The sequence below is a fragment of the Echeneis naucrates genome, chromosome 16, assembly GCF_900963305.1.
Source record: "Echeneis naucrates chromosome 16, fEcheNa1.1, whole genome shotgun sequence".
Classification (NCBI taxonomy): Eukaryota; Metazoa; Chordata; class Actinopteri; order Carangiformes; family Echeneidae; genus Echeneis; species Echeneis naucrates.
In genome coordinates, this window is record NC_042526.1 from 21,022,619 (window position 1) to 21,046,900 (window position 24,282).

The window sequence follows — 24,282 nt, forward strand, 5'->3', positions numbered from 1 at the left end:
AGAGCTGTGTGTGTGTGTAACATTTTAGAAATTCTGTGATTTATGACATATTTACCAACATGGAACAGTTAAATATATTTTTAGCATTAGAAGTCTTGAATGTGATCTTAAAGCGCTAGTCATGATTGCTAGCTGATGCCTGTCACAAAATCCGTTTCAAACCTTTTGGCTTCAAATTAAAATGGCAAAAGGCGTTTCCCCTTGGCAGCAGTGTCCTCTCATTCCAGTCACAAAAAAACCGGTAATAGCTGGTGTATCAGCAGCTCATAAAAATAAACAAATAAATAAATAATTTACAAAATGTCCCATTGCTCCAGATTAGATTTTGTATAGATTAATATATTTTACCAAGTATGGTGGTCTACGCTACAACCGCAACTTTTCAGTAGTTCGGTGGCAAACGCATTTATTTTGAAAATCTTTGCCGGAAGTTTTTATTAATGCACACAATGAAAGCCAACGTTGCGAAGTCTATCATTTGGGAAACTGTACCGTAATTTGTGTGTGTAAGACGAGACTGGAAAGGACATTTCAGGAAACCATTGTGTCTTCGTTAAAACGTGGCTCATTAGTTGTCTCTTTGGAAAAAAAATCTTATGCTAGTTCTCATGCCAACTGCGGTAACAAGATGAGTCCATCACCGTGTAGCCGGATACCTTCCGATCCACCAAGCGTCCAAATGTAAGCACAGACACTTTATGACAATAGGAGAAGCCTCAGATCAGACAGTGACAGGATTTATCACGGTCTGATGTCATCGTCCCTTTGATTGTGCTGCTAGTGTGTGTTTTGTTGGTTTTATGGCTACAGATGACAAGTGCAAATGGACGAGGACAGCAGGTCTCCATGAAGCTCAGGACAAAAATCCTTCATGTTGCCTAGTTCCCACCCCTATGGTGGATTAATTTCTGAATAAGTTCTGCAATACTAACCCCTGTTTGTTTGTGTGTGTGTGTGTGTGTGTGTGTGTGTGTGTGTGTGTGTGTGTGCGTGCGTGCGTGCGTGTGCATGTGCAGATGATGCCTGCCTGGCAGGTCGTGATGGATAATAGTAAATCAAACCAGGTGTGTCGTCCCCAGCGGATCAGTGAATCGTCTAAGGTTTTACACACACACACACACACACAGGAGGTGGCACATATATTTTAGAGATACTCATGTTCCCCCCACATTTTACTTTTATAAATGAAGAGAAGCTAGAATAGGAGAAATGTGACCTCTTTTTCTAATTCCTAATTCTAACTCCAAGATTAACTAAGGTGCATGAGGAAGACTCATTGTTAACATGAACAAAGTGATATTGCTCTGATAGGTCTGATGTGAACCAGCTTATTGCAGCATTTGTAATCACAATTTCAGCCTTTTTAATTGAATATTGTGTTCAATGGTGTCAAAAGCAGCACTAAGATCTAACAGGATCTAACAAGTATGGAGGCCAATTTCTTAAGCCATTAGAATGTTGTTGGTAACTTTTACCAGTACTGTTTCTGTCCTATGACTAACCCTACAATCTTCACCCCATGCTTGCTCATGGAAAGATTTGTTGGGTCTCTTTAACAGCTCCGAGTTTAATCTAGATGTGCTCTGTATGTAGAATACCTTGATTTAGTTGTGTTTTGATTTGGTGCTATATATAAATCAATTTGATTTGATTTTATCCTCAGTGGGACCCTTGCACTTGGGACTAAAAATTAGCATCCCATGCCCTTCTGAAACCCTCTTGTCAGCATGTTGTGGTTTTTTGGTTGGCAGGTGTTCCAGTGGGTGAACCAACCTGTGGAGATCTTGCAGGGCCTCAACAAGCAGCGTCAACACAGCCAGTTCTGTGATGTGGTGCTGGTTGCCAATGAACTGCGGGTCCATGCTCACCGAGCCCTGCTAGCCATCTCCAGCCCATACTTTCATGCTATGTTCACCTTGGGCATGAGGGAGGAGCACCAACAAGAGGTGCATAGGATGCTGCAAAAAAAAAAAAAAAAAAAAACTAGACAGGAAACATCAGGGTATCAGTATCATTTGCTGACTTTCCGTCTGTTTTTGTCTCCATTCATTCATTCATCTTCAGCCACTTATCCTTTTCCGGGTTGCAGGGGTACTAGAGTCAATCCCAGCTCACACTGGGCCCACCCTGGACAGGTCGCCTGTCCATTTTCAGGGCCAGCACACAGAGAGAGACAGACACAAACAACCACTCATGCTTACACTCAGACCTATGGACAATTTAGAGTTATCAGTCAACCCAAACATGCATGTGTTTGGAATGTGGGAGGAAACCAGAGTACCCGGGGAGGCCCACACAAGCACAGAAAGGTCCCAGGCCAGGAACTGAAGCCGGGACCTTCTTATTGTGGGAAAACAGCGCTAATCACTATGCCGCTGTGCTGCCTTCCTCATTCATTCTCATGTCATTTTTCTAATAATTGCAACTCTTGCTTCATCTCTCAATTTATACATAGATTCTTAATACTGAATGATGACTCAGACGGACAGAACAGATATAATCCCATGACTGTTTCCTTCTGTAGGTAGAAATGGTTGGGATGTCCTTCATGGGTCTGAAGGCTGTTGTGGAATTCTTGTACAGTGGAGAGTTGCCATTGGATGGAGGAAACATTGCCTATGTATTGGAGGCCGCACACCTTATGCAGGTAAGAAAATGGACACTTTCAGTCTAACAAAATTTTAAATATAGACCAAAGGCTTTGAAACCAAGTTTTTTTCCAAAAGAAAGACATATTGTAACTTCTCCAGTGTTTTATCTAAATAAGATAATTGTGGTATCTCAACCCAACCGGTCGAGGCAGATGGCCGCCCCCCCTGAGCCTGGTTCTGCTCGAGGTTTATGCCTCTTAAAGGAAGTTTTTCCTTGCCACTGTTGCCAAGTGCTTGCTCGTCGGGGGATCTGTTGGGTCTCTTTAAATAAATTTATAAAGAGTTTGGTCTTGACCTGCTCTATATGTAAAGTGCCTTGATGTAACTTTGTTATGATTTGGCGCTATACAAATAAATCTGATTTGATTTGATTTGATTATGCATACAAAGACATACTTGTAGGTGTAAATTAGTGTTAGCTTATCAAATTATTTGTAATTAAGAATAATTGTAGAAACATTTGTTTATAAACTGTAAAACAACCCACACATATAATTTTATTTTATTGCAACTGCTAAATGATACCAAGGCTCACCGTCAATACACCACTTGTGAATGCTTCATGCTTCAGACTGGAATTAGGAAAAGGAGTCTTTACTGAGACAAATAATAAAAAAATGGGTGAGGTATGGCAGAGCTTGCGCCACACCTAAGACACATAGATAAAATTTTTCGATCGCAACAGGGTTCATATTAACAGAGAGAATTTCTCACACTCAAATAGTGCTCAGCATTGAGAGCGTGACCAGTGGAGTGTTAGCAGACAATCTGAAAGAAATGGATAAAGAATCACTTTCTATACACTGGTTAATGAACCTGATGAGGCACAGTGTGCCAGGTCACCTGTGTTACACCCTACCCCTGTTGAGAGGTAAACACACACACACAAGACAAAGACACAGGAGGGAGAGACAAAAGGGATAGGGACAAGGCACATTGCGAGAAACAGAAGTGAGCACAGCATACCTAACATCTCACACAGGACTATAAATCCTCTCAAAAGTTAAATATAGAAATATGCTGTCGTCTGTAGGTGTGGCAAGTGGTGGATTTCTGCTGCCAGTACCTTGAGCAGGAGGTTAGTGTGGACAACTACCTGTACCTGCAAGAACTGGCTCTTCTCTACAGCCTTGAGCGACTAGACACCTTCATCGACCAATTTATTCTCACACATTTTGCCAAACTGTCTTTCACTCCTGAGTTCATTCGCAACATTCCTTTAGAAAAGCTCGCCTTGTACCTCTCCAGTGGCCAGGTAAGTACTCAAAGTATTTTATGTATTAAGACTGAATACATATTCTTGGGCTTAGGAAAACCTGTTTCACAACCTGACCATGACACTGTATGGAGTTTACATCAAAGATCAGAGAAGCTTATGGCCTTCCTTCTTTGTAAACAGGTTCAGCATGATGGCGAACATGAGCTTTTCCAGGCCACCATGCAGTGGCTGAGCCAGACACCTCAGCGGTTGGCCCATGCCACACAGCTCCTGTCCCATATTCACTTTCCTCTGATGCCAGTGGTGGATCTCTTGGAGAAGGTGCTGCCAGCGGTGCAGGCACTGCTGCCAGAGGTCGCCAGCTGTGAGGCTCTGGTAAAGGAAGCCCTTGAGTACAATGCCAATGCCAGTGCACAACCGCTTCTGCAAACAGGACGCACAACCTTGAGAGGAGGAGTAGAGCAACTTCTGCTGATTGGAGGAGAAGTATGGCTCTCTATGAATTAGTTATATTGGCAAACTTTGAAGATTTCTACCCATTTCTCTGAAAAATGCTTTGTTTGAATACATGAGCAAGTTGCATGTATAGCTATTTCATGTGTCTGACACCACTTTCTCTTTCAAATGTTTGAGATAGGGCCTAAGACTTCTCAACATGTATTGTATGTGCTGAGTAAATTTGCCTGTTTATAAAGTAAGGATTGTAGCAGCAGGCTGGAACTGATGGCTGCATCTGAATGGGCAACATTTCAGTCACTCTTACAAACATGACAGGGGAAGCAAGTAGCATATACATGAGGCTAGCTTTATTTAGCTCTACCATATTGCAATGTGAGCAGAGTGAGGAGGAGAGAAGCAAACACAAAGGGCTGAAACAGCTGATGGCTGTCAGCCAGATATTAGTTTTGTTTATTCAATTGCTGGATTATTTTGGTTATTTATATTGTTGTTCATTATAAAATACTTTGTAACTGTATTTTACTCAATTCAAGCTCAAATTGGACTTTGAGCCACTTCAGACTTGATTTGGATGGTAGCAACCTCCTGTAAAAAGGGAACGTTAAAAGTAACTTCTTTCTTATCAGCATGAAAAGAAACTTGTTCAGTTTCTGCACCTTCCTTTCTTTAACTCGTAAGGTATTGGAATATGGAGAAGATCTGAGTGCCAGCGTTTGTCGGCTGGATGGTGAAACAGGAAACTGGAAGGTGGAGACAGATCTGCCAGCCCAGCGGAGCCACCACTGCCTGGCAGTACTGGGGGGCTTCATCTACACTGCAGGTGGCAGTTCATCCAGGGACAACATTGGAGATGCTGCCTGTAACCTGCTGTACAGATATGACCCACGTCACAATCAATGGACCAGGGTACTGTATGAAACAGCCAATTCCACTCCCCACTTAATATTAAAAATGAATATATAATATAAATATATGAATATGTAATTTAACATAGTATATTGTATACAGCAGAAGAGCTCAATTTCCAATAAAACTGTCAGATTCAGCAGATGTATTATGTTTTTGCAGGGTGCTCAAATGAACGAACGCCGGGTTGATTTTTACCTGGGGACAGTGGGAGAGTCCCTGATGGCAGTGGGTGGCAGGAACAACACTGGAGCTTTGTCCTCAGTGGAGGTTTATTACCCTGCTCAGGACTGCTGGTCTTATGTGGTAGGACTTCCTAGGTAGGACTAATATTTCTCCTCTTGCAAAGGAAATGTATCTGATGCATGCCATTAAACTTTGTGCATGGATTTATTTATTTATTTCTAATTTAAAAAAATAAATACAGTGTAGAACACGCGCACACACACACACACACACACACACACACACCCGCACATGCATAAACATGTACACCAGGTTCAGAAAGCCCACACAACTAAAATGCTAAAAATGCATTTGGAAAGACCATATCCTTACATGCTTTTGTCTTGTGTCTCCTTAATTGTTCTCTTTTTCTTGTGTTGATCTGGTCTTCGTCTAGGTGAGTCTAAGTGTAGCACAATGTGTTTAAGCTAATAAAACAAGCTTACAACTCAAAACTTTTAATGTTTTTACTGAACACACACTTAAACATTCACAGTCCAGGTAGACATAGGAAGTGAACCCCTGGTTTTAGTAACTTGTTGAATATCATTTGACAGCAATACCTTCCAACCCATATCCATCCAGTAGCAGCAGATCAGACATAGACAATGTCCAGTAGGAAGTTTAGATCATTCTTGAACTTGGGTCGTTGGTGATATGGACTTCTTAAGGCCTAGAGGCAAAGCCTCAAGTCATGAAACTCCTTGCACCTTACTTCATCTTGATAATCTTTTCATGTTAGTCTGCAGTAACCTTTTTATGCTACTCATAGAACTTCAAAGTCTCAAAGCCTCACAATTTTTTTCCAGTCTATAATACTAAATATTAAATAAAGTAACAAGAACAAATCAACATGTCTTTCCCTTAAAGTAGATTGTTCTAATTTATAATTTTGAAATTAGATATTTAAGTTTTTGATTTGACCTCAACCTGATAAAGCATAGCTTATACAAATGTTGGCATGCTGTATACACATTCAAGTTATATTCTTATTTTGATCAATAATTAATTTGTGTTGCCAGTTTTTGTCTGTGTTTTACAGAACATATTTTCTCCCGAATTCTTTCTTTTCAAGGTTTACCTATGGCCATGCAGGGACAGTCCATCATGGTGTGGTCTACATATCGGGTGGCCACGACTATCAGATTGGCCCATATCGCCGAGATGTCCTGAGTTATGATCCTTCACGAGACAGTGACATGTGGGTGGAACACCAGGCCATGTCTCGGGCCCGAGGTTGGCACAACATGGCATCCCTCAACCACCTCATCTATGCCATCGGGGGCAGTGACGACCATGAGGACACCACTGAACGCTTTGACATCCTACACGTCGAGTCCTATGACCCGTCCAGCAACCAATGGACGCAGGTCACAGCACTGCTGATGCCGAACAGCGAGGCTGGACTTGCTGTCTGGGCAGGGAAGATCTACGTGCTTGGGGGCTATAGCTGGGAGAACATGGCATTCTCCAGAGACACTCAAGTGTACGACCCTAACAAAGGTATGTGGTTCAGAGGGCCAGAGTTGCCAAAACGTATTGCAGGGGCCTCAGCATGTGTGTGCACTGTAAAGCCCTCACTGCCATCACCGGACCACAAGGCAGGACAAAGAGAGAAAGGAAGACCACACCACATGTAACAGCGATGTAGGACCTTCCTTCAGGATATGAAGCTGGACTTTGGGTGAATGAGTCTCAGACATTTCTAATAGGAGATAAATATGTTGAACACTGCGCTAGTGTCAGAATCACAAGAATCACTCAATCACAGAATCACTCAAGCCTTGTAACCTAATAAATTAATAGCAGCCTGCTAAATGCCACATGTTGGACAATATGTGTATATCAGATGTAACTTTCTTTTTAAAGTCCAGAAGCAAAGCTTTGATGAACTCAAAGACTGGATAGTGGGTTTATTTACTTTTGGTGTGTGTTGTACTCTCTTTAGTCTGCACTGTGAACAAATCTGCATTATGCACAACAACCACCAGAAGAGTGGACTTAAAACCAGAACACCACCCTTTATTTAATGCTTATAAACTTTAATACAGTATCTTCATTGTGAAATGTAATGTAAACTTAAAAGTTTAGCAGTGCAGATATTTACCAGCAGACACATTTATATTTGATTTTGATTACTTTCTTTATATGCCTGTATTACTAAAACTGATTGAGCCAGTCTTCTAGTTTGGGGGTCCTGTGGATCCATTTCAAGGATCTTCCTGATAGACATATGGCTCATCCGGTATCTGGTCGCTCTGATGTTCACTTCAGTTGCCATCCTTCTGTTGAGTATTCAGTCACAGTAATCTGTCAAGGTAAGCCCTGTGTGACTTGTCAAACAAAGACAGGGTATCCATTTACATTGTTACTGAAAAGCATTCAAGAACTGACCCTTTCATTCTGTACCTGTTATCCATCAGTTTCACTGTGGCCCATCTGACATTTGGCAAGGTCAGGATACACTGTGTACAAGTCTCTCTCTCCCCACGGAAGTCTCCATCATGCTTTAATTAGCTGCTTCAGTAACTAGCCATTCTAGTTTAGTTACCCAATCAAACTGTAACCACAGTTATTTGTTTTGTTTTTTTGTGAACTTTTCCAGATCTGAATCTTAACACAGTCCCCTGAGCTCTACAATAGCGCCTTCCCAATGGTCTCTGCTCTGATCTACTACTGATCTACTACTGTGAGAGCTGATATTGAAGGCGTGTCTGTCTGTATCAGGTCCAATCACTTTTCCTTTAACACAGATGAACTGTAGTCCATATGTAGAAACGTCTCAGATGACCCAATGAGATGGAGGAGCTTGAGCCAAACTTCAAGATTAATGTAAATATGATTTCCTTTTCATGTAGTTATTCTGTGAAACTGAGTGCAGATAGATTAATTTAAAAACTAAAGTGGCCTATGTAATTACAATATCTATGCAATTAAATTACAATTAGCCAGTATTAAATATTGTAGCTTGGCTTTCAATAAAATTAACATAAAGGTTGCATACCCAGAACCATAAACCAGTTTATTTTTAACTACAAAACATTAAAAGTAAACAATTGTATCAATGCGTTGATTTGTTTTTCACATTTCATCATTACTAGGTAAACAAATCACTGATTAATTGCAGTGTGATACAGTAAGCAGGCTGCATGTAGCCAGTGTCTCGATTAGTTTTTCATCCAGGTTGCCATCTGTTTTCTCATACAAAAGGGTAGTATGGATGAGACTTGATTCTGTAAAAACAAAAAGCAGGCAAAGTGAGAACAGCTGCACCTGTGAGAAGGTCATGTGGTTGCACGTACTTACTCGTCAAGCACACAGGCCTTCCACCCTCGGTCGAGTCCTCTGAGTGCCCTCATGTCTTCTTCAGGCAGATAGAAGTCAAAGATCTGCACAGTACCACAGATGATTTGCCATTTTGTTTAACTTAACAGAAAAGGTGAAATCACATGCCAAATTATCCATGTCTCATTGGTTTCCCCTGCTAACACTATATTATATTATTATTATGTGACTAAATTTGTTCAGTCCTGATAATTGATCTTTTGGTTATGATCTTTTCACACAGCTTCCACCCTAAAGGCATCTAGACTCAGGCTACAGGTAGATGCTGGCTAGATCCGGCTTCCTCCCAACATCCAAAGACATGCACATCTAGGTTAACTGGTGACTCTAAATTGTTCGTAGGTCTGAATGGAAGCGTGAGTGGTTGTTCGTTTGTTTGTGTGTTGGCCCTGCTGTGATGGACTGACAACCAGTCCAGGGTGTACCCTGCCCTCGCCTGGAACATGACCCGGAAATGGAAAAGCAGTGGAAGATGGATGGATAAATTGATAGCTGTTCATATACATACAGATATGATAGTGCTCAGAATGCAGTATGCTGTATGATGGTACGATGGGACCAGGAGCCCGCAATAATGGAGTTCTTTGAGCAAGATGCAATTTGTTAGTGCAATATCTCACTTTCATTCTATGTCTATGTATATTCTCATTCATCCAGGTCACAGTCATACCACAACTGGACTTACAATTTAGGTTTGTCAAAGACGTTTCTCCTCTTATTCAAGGGGCTTCATCAGTTTGTAACACATGAGTCTGACAAACATTGGAGTTGGACCCAGGTATTTAACCCCTATGGGAATGTTCTCACAGCTCCTTGTGACAATAGCCCGTTAGTGGAGTTTCACTGACCATTGTTGGTCATGTGAGGGCTCCAGTGAATGGCCTTTAGGAGTCTTATGAGCCCACTGGTGAACGACAGTCGTCATTGGAGTCACATGAGGTCAGTTTTGGGCAGTCATTGTTGGAGGCTGAATTGTTAATTCTCCTGTGTAAGGTTGACGTGGCAGCATTGTAGATGGCAGACAGGTTGTGTCACAGACCCCCTCCTGTTTAGAGAAAGTTTCTCCACTTTTACATAGAAGGCTTCTTTTACTCCTCTTTCGAAACAATTGTTCTCCCTGTCCAGGATTTTAACGTCTCTGTCCTCAAAGGTGCCTTTTCTTTAAAGTGTAAATAGACAGCTGAAACTGGACCTGAGGAGGTGGCCCTTCTGTGTTGGGCCATGTGCTTGTTTAAGGGCTGTTCAGTTTCACCAATGTATAGGTCCTTGCATTCCTCACTGCACTGGACTGCATATATCAGGTTGTTTTTGTGAGTGTGTGGTACCCTGTCTTTGGGGTGTACCAGTGTTTGTGTTGCCTGGTTTGAAACATACAGGGATTTGATGTTTGTTGAAAATCCTCCTGAGTTTCTCAGACACACCAGACACATACAGAATCACTATGTTTCTGCATTTGTTGTTCCCATCCTCAACACCCTCTGTGTTTGTATTCTTTTTGGAGCGTATTCTTGTTTTGTTGAAGGCCCAACTCGGATAGCCACAAGTTTTCAGAGCTCCCCTTAAATGCTTATGCTCTTTCCCAATTTTCAAAAAGAATTCAGAATTAAGATACAGTATCGACTACACACACGCAAGCCAATGTGATTAGAGGACAGTCCATGATCTAACAGCTGCAAGTAAAGAAAGAGGCAGATGACGGGCAAAAGCAGTGAAACCAAATAGCGTTTCCACAGGAATTACCTTTGTGTTTTCAAGAATGTGATGAGGCTTGTCACTCTTGGGAATGACTGCAATACCCTGCTGCACATGGTATCTCAGCAATACCTGGGAAAATAGAACTGTTACTGATAATGGAGTACAGAATTACACATGCAGAATACAGACTAAACTGGCCTAAACTGACCTGTGCAGAGCTGCGTCCATGCTTTTTGGCTATATCTGTTACAACCGGGTCCTCCAGGAGCTTGTGTGGATCCTTGTCTCCTCTCATCCTAAAACAAGCAAGAAAAGACTAGGATCAGTAAGCTCACTGAAATGTAGCTGGGTAGCTACATTTTTATTTCAATTTAGCTACTATTAATGCTTGTAGCTTGTCTAGAGTCATGTGCTTATATATTTTATTAGTGAGCTCAAACTCATTAGGGTAGATCAGGTAAGACTGTGTCAGATTTAAGTGTTAGGTAAGACTTTAAAATCAGACACTGCTGATTTTAGTGTCTTCCTTAGAGTCCTGTTTGGTAATTTCTGAAGCTTACCTAAAGACCAAAGGTGTTTCTCTAAACAGTGAGAAGGAAAATTTTGCTTGGGTGCACTAATCTTTATGCTACTCTTTTATGGGTGACTTCATGCAAATATGAAGACAAATCAACCAGAGATACAAAGCAAACTATATTTCATTTTATAGCTGTGGTTATAATTGTTTCCTTTTTCATGCATGGACTGAGTAAAAGTTAAGGACACACTGTTCTCCTCACTGTTGTAGTAGCTTTACTGGCATGAATAAAACTTGCTGTAGAAATAGGGAGAAATAGTAGGGAGAGAATGAGAGCAGGAGGAAGGGATATTCAATACAGGTGCAGCATTGAATACAAGACTGTAAGCTTTTTAGTTCAGATCTTCCATACTGCATGATGACGATTAATCTCATTGCAGATAAATGAATTAAAATAAAAAGTGTGTCTTGCAGGATGAACCAGGTGCATGAATGATTGTACCAGTGATGCTGTTTGTCTTACTGATGTGGGGGCCGTTCAGGTGAACCAAATGGGCTGTAGGCAATTAGGGTAATATTCTTGGACTTGCAGAATTCTATCATTTCTGGTTGCACAAAGTACGGATGCAGTTCCACCTATGGATGATATAGAAAGTGAGCATCTGCGCTGAATACCAGAAAGTTCTCCCCAAACGCCAATGGACATAAAAGTTTTACCTCAGCCATTATTATTTGTAAAGCATTATGATGTAAAACAGTTACATGATCACATAACCATAATTATGGTGATTCAATTTGTTGTTGCTTTATTTTGTTAATTGTATATAAAAAAGAATGTAAATGAAAATCTGGGCTATTGAATCTGAAATGAGACAAACAGAAAGAAAATGTTACACTAGACCAATCAAATAACCTCATTTGCTATAACGAGAATAAAGAGGAATCAGAACAATTAAAGCAACCCTCTCCAACTAATATGGTAATAATATATCTAATCCAAAGTCTCTGTCTCTCCCAGTTCCTCTCCTCTCTCCCTGTCCTCATCCTCATCGCTACGCCATGTTCCTGCAACACCTGCTGCTCCCATATTTCTATGAACTCATGCAGCATCCTGTGTTCCTGCTGCACCTATATTGAATACCTCCCCCTCCTGCTCTCATTCTCTCCCTTCTCTACCCAACTTTGATTTGAATGATCAAATGAATGATTTGAATCTACTACTTTAAGTACTTCAACCTCTTACTGTACCTGAGCAGCCATTTTCTTGTTTACAGGGAAGGCAATGCCAGACAACATTCCTTGTCTGGCATTGCCAGAACATAGGGCCACAAAAATGTGTCTGAATGATCTCAAGCTTTCTGTCAACTCCAACCAGTCTGTCCTTTGTCCTTTTGACATTGGCATTTGTTAATGAATAAGCAGGGCACACTGCTGTAAAAGTGTTAGATGGTTTCACAGAGCAGGCCATTAGTTAACAAGGACACAACACCAAATCATATTTCTTTTTACTATAGCAGTAAATGAAAGCATTAAAAATGGCTTTGATAATTCTGAGGAACGAAAAAAATAATTTTCCACTTTCAACAAAGGAGCAAAAATGAAGGACCTGATTGACAGCTGGGGGAACTCTGCACAGAGCAAGAAGTCTCTCCAACTGTAGGATGCTAAAGTTCGACACACCAATACTCTGCACTTTTCCTGAGGCTTGTAGGGCTTCCATCACCTGCAAGCACAGCAACAAACAATGGCAGTGAACAGTTAGACAAACTCAAGGGAATGTCACCTAACAAAATTGAAACTTTGACAGTTTCTTTTCTGCAACTGTGATATTTAACTGATGAGAACCAGTGCAAGTATAAGATATTGTGCATCAATACTCAGAACTAAATTTACACAATTTTATGTGAACATTTTTGAAGTTAGAGCTCAAGCGGGGGGGCTGACAGATGACAGAACATGTTCTTACCCTCCATACGTCTATATAGTCTATGTCAGAGGTCAGCATCTTTCCATCCATTTTTGGAAAAAGCTCATCATCCACTTTCTGTGATGAAAAGTAAAGGCATAAATAAGTGCTTGTGGGAACAATACAACATATGTTCTTCTAAAAGTTTAGAACCCTTTCCCTTTTTTAAGATACTTGTTAAAAAAAATATATATATAGTGCCAGAAATTACTGTTAACCTAATTTAACTGTTTAACAGTTAAATTACTGTTAAAGTCACGTTTCTGAAAGTGAATTAATTAAAGGACACATCATATGGCTCAGATGTGTAATGGTGCTATACTGACTTTCCTTAAGTGGACCATGTTATAAACAGATGTGTAACAGTACTATTGCATATTCAGGTCACCTGAAATTAACCAGTCCTACATTTCCACTTAACATTTGCTGTTCTGATTAATACACTTTATATTCTAAAACTAGCAGCTCAAGGCAAGATATTATTCAATGTAAATGCATACCAATAATATGAATATAGAAAATGGAAGATCAAAATACAGTTTAGTTTAAAACTAATCTCCAATAGGATGCTACTATCTTTGTCAGCAATTATCATGTTTACCATTATAATTTGATGAGCCCAGTGATGAAACTGGGTTTTGTAAGGAGTAGCTGATCACTAGAGTGCTCCTGCCCCACTATTTGCTAATGCTGCTCATAGCTAAGCCTATTTGTAGGGACAGTGTATTAAGTACACATACTAAATCTCACAAGTTAATAAACTTACTGTGATTCAGGCATTGTGACAATCATATTTCCATTTAACACTGATTGGTGTTTGTATAAGTCCTTGAAGTTTTTATAGTCATATATACCATTATATTTATCAGGAGGTGAAAAATGATAAAAGGGGTATGATTATTTGATACAGAAAGAGACAGAGCTGAGCTCCTGCAGGCTGTGTTGTGGACTAGAGAAGGCAGAGCGGAGCTCAAGCTGGTTCCAGCCCAATTTAACCTCTGGATGAATCCCTGTCTCATGCCTGGTCAAAAATCATTTTGTACAGCTTTACTATTTATCTTAAAAAGCCACCAGCATCACTCAGAGATTCTTTCCTGGTTTTCGCATAGGATGCCTTGGACAAAGTAGGACAAGGATTGATAAAATTTCAATTCATTCATGCTTCTTGGGATGTTATGCTTAACCTTCAGGCCAACAGGGAAATGCACAAGGTACAGATCCAGGTAGTCCAATTGGAGATCATTGAGGGACTTTTCCAGGCATACAGGAATGTCCTCTGAGGCATGATGGGTACACCAGAGCTTTAAAGAAAAAGGAGGGTAAACAGCAAAAGAAAATATATACAGAAGATTATATATATACAGAAGTATATATACAATGTATGAAGCTGTATATTGCTCATAAAATTGACTATTTTCACTTCAGAAATGGAAAAATTGTGTAAAGATGTCACAATTTTTTTGCCCCCAGCTCCTGTGTTCTTCAGCACCCACCTTACTAACAATGAACATGTCCTGGCGTCTGATAATTCCCTGCTGTATCTTGGAGCGCAGAGCCTTACTAATATCCACTTCATTTTTGTAACTGTAGGCCGTGTCTATATGGCGGTAGCCAGCAGCAATGGCAGTTTCCACCGCACCCTGGACTGTGGTGCAGGGCAGAAAAGAAGACTGCAACAAGAGAAACACACTCTTAATACCTTTACTCTATACAATTTTTCCCATGTACAAGGAAGTATGAAACATTAGTTATTTACTTATGATCAGTGAGCTCAAAATCACTCATATTTAACTACAGCTACAGAGCCTGCAGCTGCGGAGCCATGTTACCATAGAGTTGGAAACATGGAACAAACAAGGGGTTTGGCTGTATCTGAAAATTATGGCTTCCAGGGCCTCATTCAATACTGTCAACTTATAACAAAACAACCCTTAACACCAGAGATCATCAATCTATATTTGTTTCTGTACAGATCAAGCTAATGAGATAACATAATTAGTCAAATCTAAATGTGCAAGAGGAAATGTGTCGACATCAGTGCTAAGTAAACTGGCAGCTCACATAAGAATATCAAAGTGTACATTACATATCATAGAACAATAGCCCCACATTAGTTACCTTAGCTTGTAATGGATGCATGTGAGGATCCAAAAGCAGTGAACTGTGAAACCAAAATAAGCCTCTTTACATGCTTTACTGAAGTACAATTCATGCAGAATAACCAACAAAGCAGGATAAACACAACTCAAAACACAGTTTTGACCCAGCCAGCAGTAGAAGGAGGGGCAAAGTAAAGGTTGGGAGGGTAAAGAATAGTTGATGGCTTGGCCCTTGACATATGGAAGGTGGGATGGATGCACACAGAGCAGGAAGTTTCATTCCCACAGACTCTGGGTTAAAGGGGTCTTAATGATGGGAAATGGACCATTTAGTAAACGGGGGGCTTGCAATGCTTGTTGGCAGCGGTCAAACAGCAATCAGCCCCCCAGAAGAGAGGCAAGGGCACAGTACCAGGTTTCTGTGGGAGCAACTGATGAAGGCTTGGACTGAAGAAGAGGAAGATGGCCTGCTCATTCCCAGACAAGCCCATTGATGTGGGTGCAAGAATAATGAGAGCTGAGAGAAAAGGTTTGTGACAGAGTTACTGTTCTAACAATAAACTTTTCATGTTATAACGTGATGACATTTTTCTCTTTTATTGACGTGGCAGCACTACGCCTCCATAAACAAGCGATTAAAAAAAAGAAATAAAATTCAGAAACAGTAAATCTCGTCAGTGTGCCAGGGATTAACTGTTATAATACTGATAATTTACGCATTGACAGTAGAGTTTTTCACAGCATTCTTGATGGCTTCTGGCAGCTGTAACCATGTTCCTCTTTGCTTAAGTTATTGATTTATAGTCTCTAGGGGTATAACGATTCACTTTAATCAATGATTCGATTTTAATCATAATTCATGCTTCTTGCTTCATTTAGAACAATTTGATATTCAGTTCACACGGTGACTTGAAATAAATTCACTAACTTTTTAGCCAAAAATTCAACCAGTGTGACTCTGAATTAAATACCTGGATACTGGACAGTGCAGGTGAAGTTTCAGAGATCCCTGTTGTATCTTGTAGGGAAATAAGGTTTCAATTAATTATGGATATTATAAACAAGCAAACAACAATTAAGGGCAAATTCATTAGCCTTTTATTTGAATGAGGTGCAACCGGAAGGTTTACCCTCTGTTCTCATTTTCAATATAAACAGTACACAATAAAGTGCAACCAACATTTCTTCAGGAGCGGTGCCTAGACTGTCGGTGTTTTGTTTAATCCCATGGCCCTTTAGTAGATGGTTGGAAAAATTTGTCGTGTTTCCGCTGTTTTTTATTTGGCTTCTACATTTTCTACAAACAGCGACCGACATTTTTAGAACACCCATGTCTTTGCAAAAGCCCAAATCTTTCTCGCCGTCTCCTCCGCCATACTGCGCTTTGTTGTCCTAAATTTCGCACTGCTCTCAGTGCGTGTCGATGCCATCACAGAAAGGCAGACTGAATCGAGTAACATATCATGTGGCTATGGTGCTAAAAACAAGCAAACATACATCCTTACACTTTTTGTGCTTAAATCCAATGTGCAGTTTCCAAATATCGATGAAAATTGATTCTTTACGATTTCAAACGATTTTAATCGATATATGTCGTCCAGAATGCCAATTTGCCTAGCACAGATCGATGCAGTTGAATCGCAAGAAAAATAAATCGATTGATCGCTATACCCCTAATAATCTGTATTTTCTTGATATGATAGTTTGCTCTTCCATTGTCCGACTGGTTGTACGCAGCACACCCAGCCCCTTTTATGTGAACGTGCACTAATCTAGATGGGAAAACCCTGGGTTAGAAAGCTGATTAATTAAACATTAATCCAGTTTTGTGATACAAGCCCCAGGTAGAGGGGTTATTGAATGCTATGTCGTAGAGAGTGGCTTATACGGTGGCTAAGAGGTGCAAGTCAACATTACAAAATCTGAAACACTTTTACAAAGCTTGAGACAAATTTACATTTTGGAAAACAAATTAACAAAACGCAAAACACTTTTCAAACGCCGACACAATTTTACAAGTCCCCAAACAAACCGGATGGGAAATGGCCCAAATTCTTCTTCGAGCTTTTAAGGCAGCTGGCATCCTGTTAGCTGCATTACTGCCACCCAGTGGAAGTAATTATATCTATTACTCAATTTCTCCTTAACAAGCCTCTTCTTAAGAGAAATTCAAATAAATATCTCCGGGCTTGCCCTCTCCCACCACACTCCAGAATACTTTTAAGACCTGTCCCTATCAGTCCAACTTTTCCTGTCATCATGTTCCATCTTTCCTGGACATATCTCCTAATAGTATGCTCTATTATTTCAACTTGTTGACAGATATCATACATATCATTGGATGTTTTCCAATGATATACAGGGTCCCGTTTAAATTAGTTTACACAAAAGTTAGTTCCAAACCAGTAATTTATTTGGACAAGAGACATTCCATGAGTGCTGACAGAGTACAACAGCGCTAGGACTGTTTCCAGTCATTATGGCCTCCTTCTAGGGCTAGTTTAGTCCCACAGGCTTCAGCACAGAGGTACAATTTAATCTTTGCCAAGCTTATTATTATTCCGTCACTTTTTCGGCCCGCAGCGTTGAGAAAAGCCCAACAATGTATATATCAAAACATGCGGATCGATTGGGAATAGTGCGCCAAGTCTTTTTGTGTCGCGATTCCCATTTTTCCCAAAGTTATCCCCCCCCCCAAAAAAAAAAAAAAAAAAATCTGCAAAAATTTTCCATAGGAAATGAATTGGAACTAAAAAAATCCCCACAAAAATTCACCTTTTTTTCCCCTCAGTCACCTAGCTCTCTCAAACCTGCACATAGAAATGTCATTCAAACTGTAAAACCAAGGAAAACCTGTGCTTTTTTCCAGAAAACCAAACCGTTTTCTCATAAAAAGTAAACTTTTTAATCTACAAGTGCTTAGAGGAGTAGTCCAAATCACTTTTTCCTCAAAGTTAGAGTGGAGCTGCTCATTAACTAGAGTGACAGAAGCATGAAAAAATATCCATCATTTTCATTTTAAACTCAAGCTCACAGCCTAACCCTATAAAGGAGACAAATAATTTTTTGGCAAAATGTAGACGTAGGTGTTGGGATTCATAAAATGTGATTTTGAGAGGCGAGCTCCTCACAAAATTTAAACGAGGGGGGGCCAGAACGTCAGCAGACCCTGTTTCTGTCCCAATTGAACATAATATAATCCACGGTTTCTTTCAAAAAAAAAAAAAAAAAAAAATATAAATCTCACTATCTTCACACTGTACATACACATTCATTATAAGGAGTTTTTGATTCAAATAAAGTGTCAGAATTTGCAGGCTCTTCTGTCTCTAAAGTTGTTTTCGGTTTTCAGACAGGAGCTACGGTCACAATTTGCAGTAGAGTGGGACCTGGTGAGAAGTCACTTTCAGGAGACTTTGGGAGAGAGTTTGACCACTGAACAGAGCAAATTCTAAAATCACGTGGCGACCGCAGGTCCCTTAGCTCAGCTCTGTGTGAAGCTGTTGGAAATGGATCAAACCCAACCCTCTTTGGAGCCACACTGCTTCGTCATACTTTGTCACAGGAACACTGTTCAAAGTTTAAACAGGTCACAAGACTTTGAATTCTGTTGGTGACAACAGGCTTTATGATAGCTACGACGCTTATTGCACAATCACAGTTCAAGTCTCATGCTTGTCTAACCTAATTTCTGCTGAAAAGTTTCCCGTGTGTGTATTGCTTGGAATGTTGGAGGAATCTTCAGTTAGAGTGCATCGGTGAGCTGATGATTATCGAAAAAAATATTTGTAAATCGCCCTCACAGGCACATAGTTTGAGGTACACCCATCATTTTCTCCAAAGTAGTAGAGATTCTTGCCCTCTCTTGAAAAATGTCTTTACTTTAACTGTCAAACCAAAACCAAATTTGAACTGTGTCCCTCTAAAGGACATGCTCACCCCTCGTCTCTGCCATGTCTCCCCATGTATTTTTCTCTGGTGGGAAGGAGAGGAGTTCACATTTTCATATGTATTTAAATCGCTCCTGTGTCCACATTTTACATCCTAGAAACACCAAAATACACACATAGCTTCAAACACTTGTTGTGGCACTCAGCATGTGCTACTTTTTCTGATAGGAGTTACCATTTTGTCACAAATTGCCCCAGAGTGAGAGGCTCGCCGACAGAAATGAACCTGTTTTCTAATGGGCTTTCTGAGAAGAATGATGCAATCCAAGCTCAGACACACAGACAGCTGCAGTCAATGATGTCATCAGACTGCTGATCAGCTGTTACTACTGACATTTGTGTTAGACTGCAGGACACACACAGACTGATATACAGATGCACGCTCATACAGACAGACATATACATACACACACATATTGACAGGTACACAAAAACACAGCTAGACACATACAAAGATACACAAATATACAGACAGACAGCTCAATACATAAGCACATACATACAGACACACAAATGCATACGCTCACATAAACACATACAGACCCACACACCAAAAAAAACAAAAAAAACAAAAAACAAACACAAACACACAACTGACGAAAACTATGACTATGGCCATCAGTCACAGACAGACATCCCTGTACATGACCACATGCATACATACAGAAACACATATACAGACATCCACACACACAAACATATACAGAGACACGCATACATACGCACATTGACACACACACAAAGACAGTAGCGCACACACACAAATATACAGGAATACACCCCTATACAGCCCTATTCATAAGAACACACATACATAAAGAAACACATTCTCAAACTACTAGTGTTCAAAGGAGTAGCCTAAATCACTTCTTTGTCAAAGCCAGATTGGAGCTGCTTGTTAACTTGAGTGAGAGATGCATGAAAAAATAACAAAAGAATAACATTATGCAAATTCAATGATTGATTGATTTTCCTTACCGAGGTAACACTGATCGTTACACGTCTGTCCCAAATATATGGGCAAGGAGGGCCCTACTAACATACTAGTAAGTTCAGCAGACTCATTTGTTCATCCAAATTCTGTGCATATTCTCATTCATCCAGGTCATAGCCATATCTAGCAAACAATTGAACGCAATCTGTTTTTCTTAGTTGTTTTTTTTTTCCTGTCTAGCTTTCCAGCATCCTTCACCTACCTACCTGATCTGTGAACCCTGCCTGTCCCCCTTGGATTATTCCGCCTGGTTTGCCTGCCTGCCTGCCTGCCTGCCTGCCTGGTTTCTTGACTCCTGTCTGTCTCTCCTGCTGAAGTCTCTGCCTAGCCCTCACGATTCTGTCTGCTTGGTTACTGACCCCTGCCTGTTTGATTCTGATTAAAGCCTGTCGGACTTACTACTGTCTCTGTGTTCGTGTTTTTGGGTTCCTCTGTTCTGAGTCCTGATAATCAGGTTGACTTTTGAACACAGGACGTGGGTTGGGTTAGGGTTAGGGTTACTCCTCCTGTCATGATTTGTCCTCCATACATACCTGCCTCCAGTAGTTTTCCACTCACCACTCCCCTGCTCATCCAATCTGCCAGTCACACCCACCTCATCAGTCACTCCATTCACTGGTTCACTCAGCTGCTGCTCCTCAGCAATCAAGCCAAGTTAAAAGCTCCACTCTCCTCCACACTCACTGCCAGATTGTTCTTTGTGCTACGCAAGACTTTCCAGCAGTTTTCCACTGCCTGATCTTCCGGTTCTGACCCTGCCTGCTCCTGACCAACCTGCCTTGTCGCTGCCCTGGTAAAGACCTCAGCCCTTCTGTTTTGGACTACGTACCTGCCTTGCTCCTGCACTTCAAAATTTCCCTGGAATTTTCTAGTTTACTGTTTAAAATCTCCTTATCAATCCAGTTCTTAGAAGAAATTCAAATATTTCCGGCCTTGTTCGCTTTCACCATACTCAAGAATACTTAGATCCTTCCCTATCAGTCCAACTCTTATCATCCTTGTAATCATACTCAGTTTTTCTTGGGCATAATTTCTATACTTAATAATTGCATGTTCTATTGTTTCGGCTTGTTTACAGGTGTCACACTAACCACTTGGATGTTTTCCAATTATATAAAGTGTAAATTACTGTGTCCTGTTCTGATTCGACTCATTGCTACCATTACACTTCTATTTCCTCCTCTGTATCTCTCAATACCCACTCTATTTTGCATTGTATGAAGATGTCTTCCCTTTGTTTCCTGATCCCAGCATTGCTGCCATTCAGCATTGATTTCCTTCCATACAAAATTCTTTCCCTCTGGTTTATGACACAAACCCCGGGTGGCGGGTTCTTTAAGGGGTGCCTCACCATTGGCCAATGAGTTTTTGAGACACAGCTCCATAGCTGAAGCGCTCACTCAGTGCCCCAGAAGTTGTACAGAGATCCAACTCTGGCCCCGCAGTAGTCTATGGGCGCCACTGGAAACATGTAAACGCACACAAACAAGAGTCCTACATGATTGTTGATGTTACTATACCTTTTGTGGTTTTGTTATGTTGTGGTTAGTAAATTTTTATTGAATTAACATTCGCTATTGCTGTCAGTGACAATTGCTAGCTAGCTAACCACACACGCACTAGTACTAGCTTTGCAGAAAATCAGGCCGTGTAGGTAGGATTTCATTTGTCATGAAGTATTTTTACATGTGGCGCTGATACCTTTGCTTACTTGGGGTCACAGATTCTGCTGTTTAACCAAATTCACTGTAACACTGGCCTGTTTTCTTTTCTGGTTATGTTAGATATGTAATTGCATGTGATAAGTGCATGATAACTTTTGTCTATAAAAAAGCATGTTAATTTAAATGTATGACTTAGTGTAGTTTTTGTTTTTGGCTTTTCTAAGTTACTGAATTAAGTGTTATATTAAATGGTTTATTGGTGTCAGATATACTAGCTACCAATCTACCAACCTATCCCGAGATTCACAGCACACCAATCAAGAGAGTAATATAGTAACGCACTGACAGAAGTGTTATGATCCTTATTGTCATAAGTGTGTTTGTGTGGAGAGGGGGGTTGTATGGGTTTGTCAGTCAGGCCAGTGGCTGTAACGTTGTACAGTTGGTTACATCACAGACAATGGCCTTGAAACAAAAAACAACATACTTGTAAACATTCAGAGTCGTGCTGGCTGCTGCATTAAGCTTCTGGTCATTAGCCTTAGTGAGTCTATTCCCAAAATCTTAAAATATTAATGATGAAATGAATAAAAACAGATAATGTGCCAATAAGAATCCAATATTCAAAATTTTGTCTTTGTTCAGATTTTATAAAAAGAATACCTCAAAGATAATGCATATTTGCGAAAAAAGTATCACTGTAAACATAACTAACATAACATAAACATACTAAAACAAACTGATGACAATTTCATGGATTCTTTAGAATATGAAGGAATGAGAGTTGATGCTACCTTCCATGTCCCCAGGCCCAAAACTGGAATTTGCCTGCCGTCATTCATTTCTATAGTCCTGGCCACATGCATGTCTTCCATGGAGTACATTTAACAACAATCAGAAATACAACAAAACGAGAACCTCAGCACCAGGTAATGCACTGTCAAAGCTTCCCCTTCCCGTGTTCTTCTCAAACTGTAGCTGTTGAGTCAATGTCCTTTCTTCTTTGCTGATTAGCCTCTCTCTCTCTCTCTCTCTCTCTCTCTCTCCATGTTTTTTTCTTTTTTTCCTTCACCACTCAATACGACTCTCTTCCATTTTTATCAGTCCTGTTGTTAATAATTGTACAAACTAGACAGTACCTCACAAACATGATATATATGTGTGTGTTGCAAAGGTCACTTCTCATTGCATAGCAGTAACAGTGCAGAACCAGTGACACATATTCAGGCAGGGTCACATTGTAAGAAAGAAACCTGTAATACTCCCAACTTCAACATTAGATGGTGTTATTACATCACTGTACAAGGCAGCCAGAGTAAAAGATTTGCAGGTGAAAGAAAGACAGCATAATAAAAACATAAATCTAACAAATTGTTGAATTGTGTAAGTGTATATAAATCAGCTGCTCAATTTTATGTTTCAGAATTCATTAGTTGGTGGTGCTTTTTAGACATTTTATTTGGAATCTAGGTTTGAAGTACTGAATTTCTTGTTGTATTCATATTGATTTTACAGACCACTTTAAATAGAAATTGAAAGGCTTTGGAAAAATTCTGTTTTTTGCTGGTTATATTTTACAGACGAAAAATATGCAACACATTTGTAATCTTCCATGAGAATATAATCGAACTATCAAGGGGTGTGATAGGACCCAAAGTTTAAAGTCAGAGTAGGTAAAGCAAACAGGTGAATCTTGTTCACGCTTCAAACGTGAAAGTGGAACAGGAATATCTGGAGGATCTCACACTAGAGGTGTTTCACTTGCAGGAGGTAGGTAGGCTCTTCCATGGGACCAGACCAACGGACAATTTAGAGTCACCAATTAACCCAAACATACATGTCTTTGGACGGTTGAAGGAAACCACAAATATGGTTGGTATTGACTGCTGACAGATGTGAATAAATATTCTGAGAAACTTACATGACTCAAAGAATATATTTTTATTTCTGGTTTTGTCTTAATTTAAACTTTATTTAATAAAGAAAAAAGAAAAAATTGCTTACTTTAACTTAAGATATTAAGTACAGTAATTGGGCAAAGCATTTATTTTTATTATTATTATTCTTATTATTATTATTACAAATAATTCAGTCAAAGTGCAATCAGACCTGGTAATCCTGGAATTTCAGCAATTCTAGCCTTCAAGCATTTATGTTAAATTCACTCAAATTTTCTTGACACATTACTGATATTTTTCAAGGCACTGTTTTCTTCAAATATTTTAAGTATTAAGTTTTTAGAAGCCATAAGGATTCATTATCTATTAATGACTAATGACTAATTTCAAAGCAATAGGTTTCATTCTAGACCACAGCCAACTGATATATATATGGCTGTATATGTTTTGTTTCTTTAACATTTTACAGTTAAAGAATTCCTGTGGATTTGTGCAAGATCCAAATATATGTGGTGGTGCACCTTATCAATCAACAAAAGTCAATCAACATATTGTTTTTATTAGGGAGCTATCAATAAAACCACTGAATAAAATGTGACATACATATGTCTTTCAGTTCAATGTGACATAATAAGACAATGAACATAGAAATATATCATAAATGCATAGCTGATAAAATATTAGACTGCCCATG

General features: G+C 39.9%; 2 protein-coding genes across 2 annotated transcripts; one reads left to right on the top strand and one right to left on the bottom strand.

Annotated features, from left to right (window-relative positions):
* The first annotated feature begins 455 nt into the window (after positions 1–455).
* klhl36 (kelch-like family member 36) lies at positions 456–9,193 on the top strand. Its single transcript, XM_029521979.1, has 9 exons — positions 456–681; positions 1,017–1,100; positions 1,752–1,946; positions 2,525–2,647; positions 3,685–3,906; positions 4,051–4,356; positions 5,008–5,235; positions 5,398–5,555; positions 6,536–9,193. Exons 2-9 carry the CDS (start codon positions 1,017–1,019, stop codon positions 7,098–7,100), a joined length of 1,881 nt encoding a protein of 626 aa, XP_029377839.1. The 5' UTR covers positions 456–681; the 3' UTR covers positions 7,101–9,193.
* LOC115055907 (aldo-keto reductase family 1 member B1) lies at positions 8,544–22,574 on the bottom strand. The gene is made up of 10 exons (XM_029521981.1): positions 22,485–22,574; positions 14,477–14,653; positions 14,168–14,284; positions 12,984–13,061; positions 12,624–12,740; positions 11,541–11,653; positions 10,709–10,796; positions 10,546–10,629; positions 8,767–8,849; positions 8,544–8,693 (listed from the first exon to the last, which is right to left on the bottom strand). Exons 1-10 carry the CDS (start codon positions 22,572–22,574, stop codon positions 8,660–8,662), a joined length of 981 nt encoding a protein of 326 aa, XP_029377841.1. The 3' UTR covers positions 8,544–8,659.
* Between the last annotated feature and the right edge of the window lie 1,708 nt (positions 22,575–24,282).

What these genes read in the sequence shown, in the direction of transcription:
- klhl36 (XM_029521979.1), top strand. Translation starts at nt 1,017, where the DNA reads ATGATGCCTGCCTGGCAGGTCGTGATGGATAATAGTAAATCAAACCAG. An exon ending in TTCTGCTGATTGGAGGAGAA is followed by an intron (nt 4,357 to 5,007) that starts GTATGGCTCTCT and finishes TTAACTCGTAAG; the next exon opens with GTATTGGAATATGGAGAAGA. An exon ending in GTCACAATCAATGGACCAGG is followed by an intron (nt 5,236 to 5,397) that starts GTACTGTATGAA and finishes ATGTTTTTGCAG; the next exon opens with GGTGCTCAAATGAACGAACG.
- LOC115055907 (XM_029521981.1), bottom strand. Translation starts at nt 22,574, where the DNA reads ATGTACTCCATGGAAGACATGCATGTGGCCAGGACTATAGAAATGAAT. An exon ending in TTCCCCCAGCTGTCAATCAG is followed by an intron (nt 11,654 to 12,623) that starts GTCCTTCATTTT and finishes TATCATCCATAG; the next exon opens with GTGGAACTGCATCCGTACTT. An exon ending in CCTGAACGGCCCCCACATCA is followed by an intron (nt 10,797 to 11,540) that starts GTAAGACAAACA and finishes TGCTTGTTTTAG; the next exon opens with GATGAGAGGAGACAAGGATC.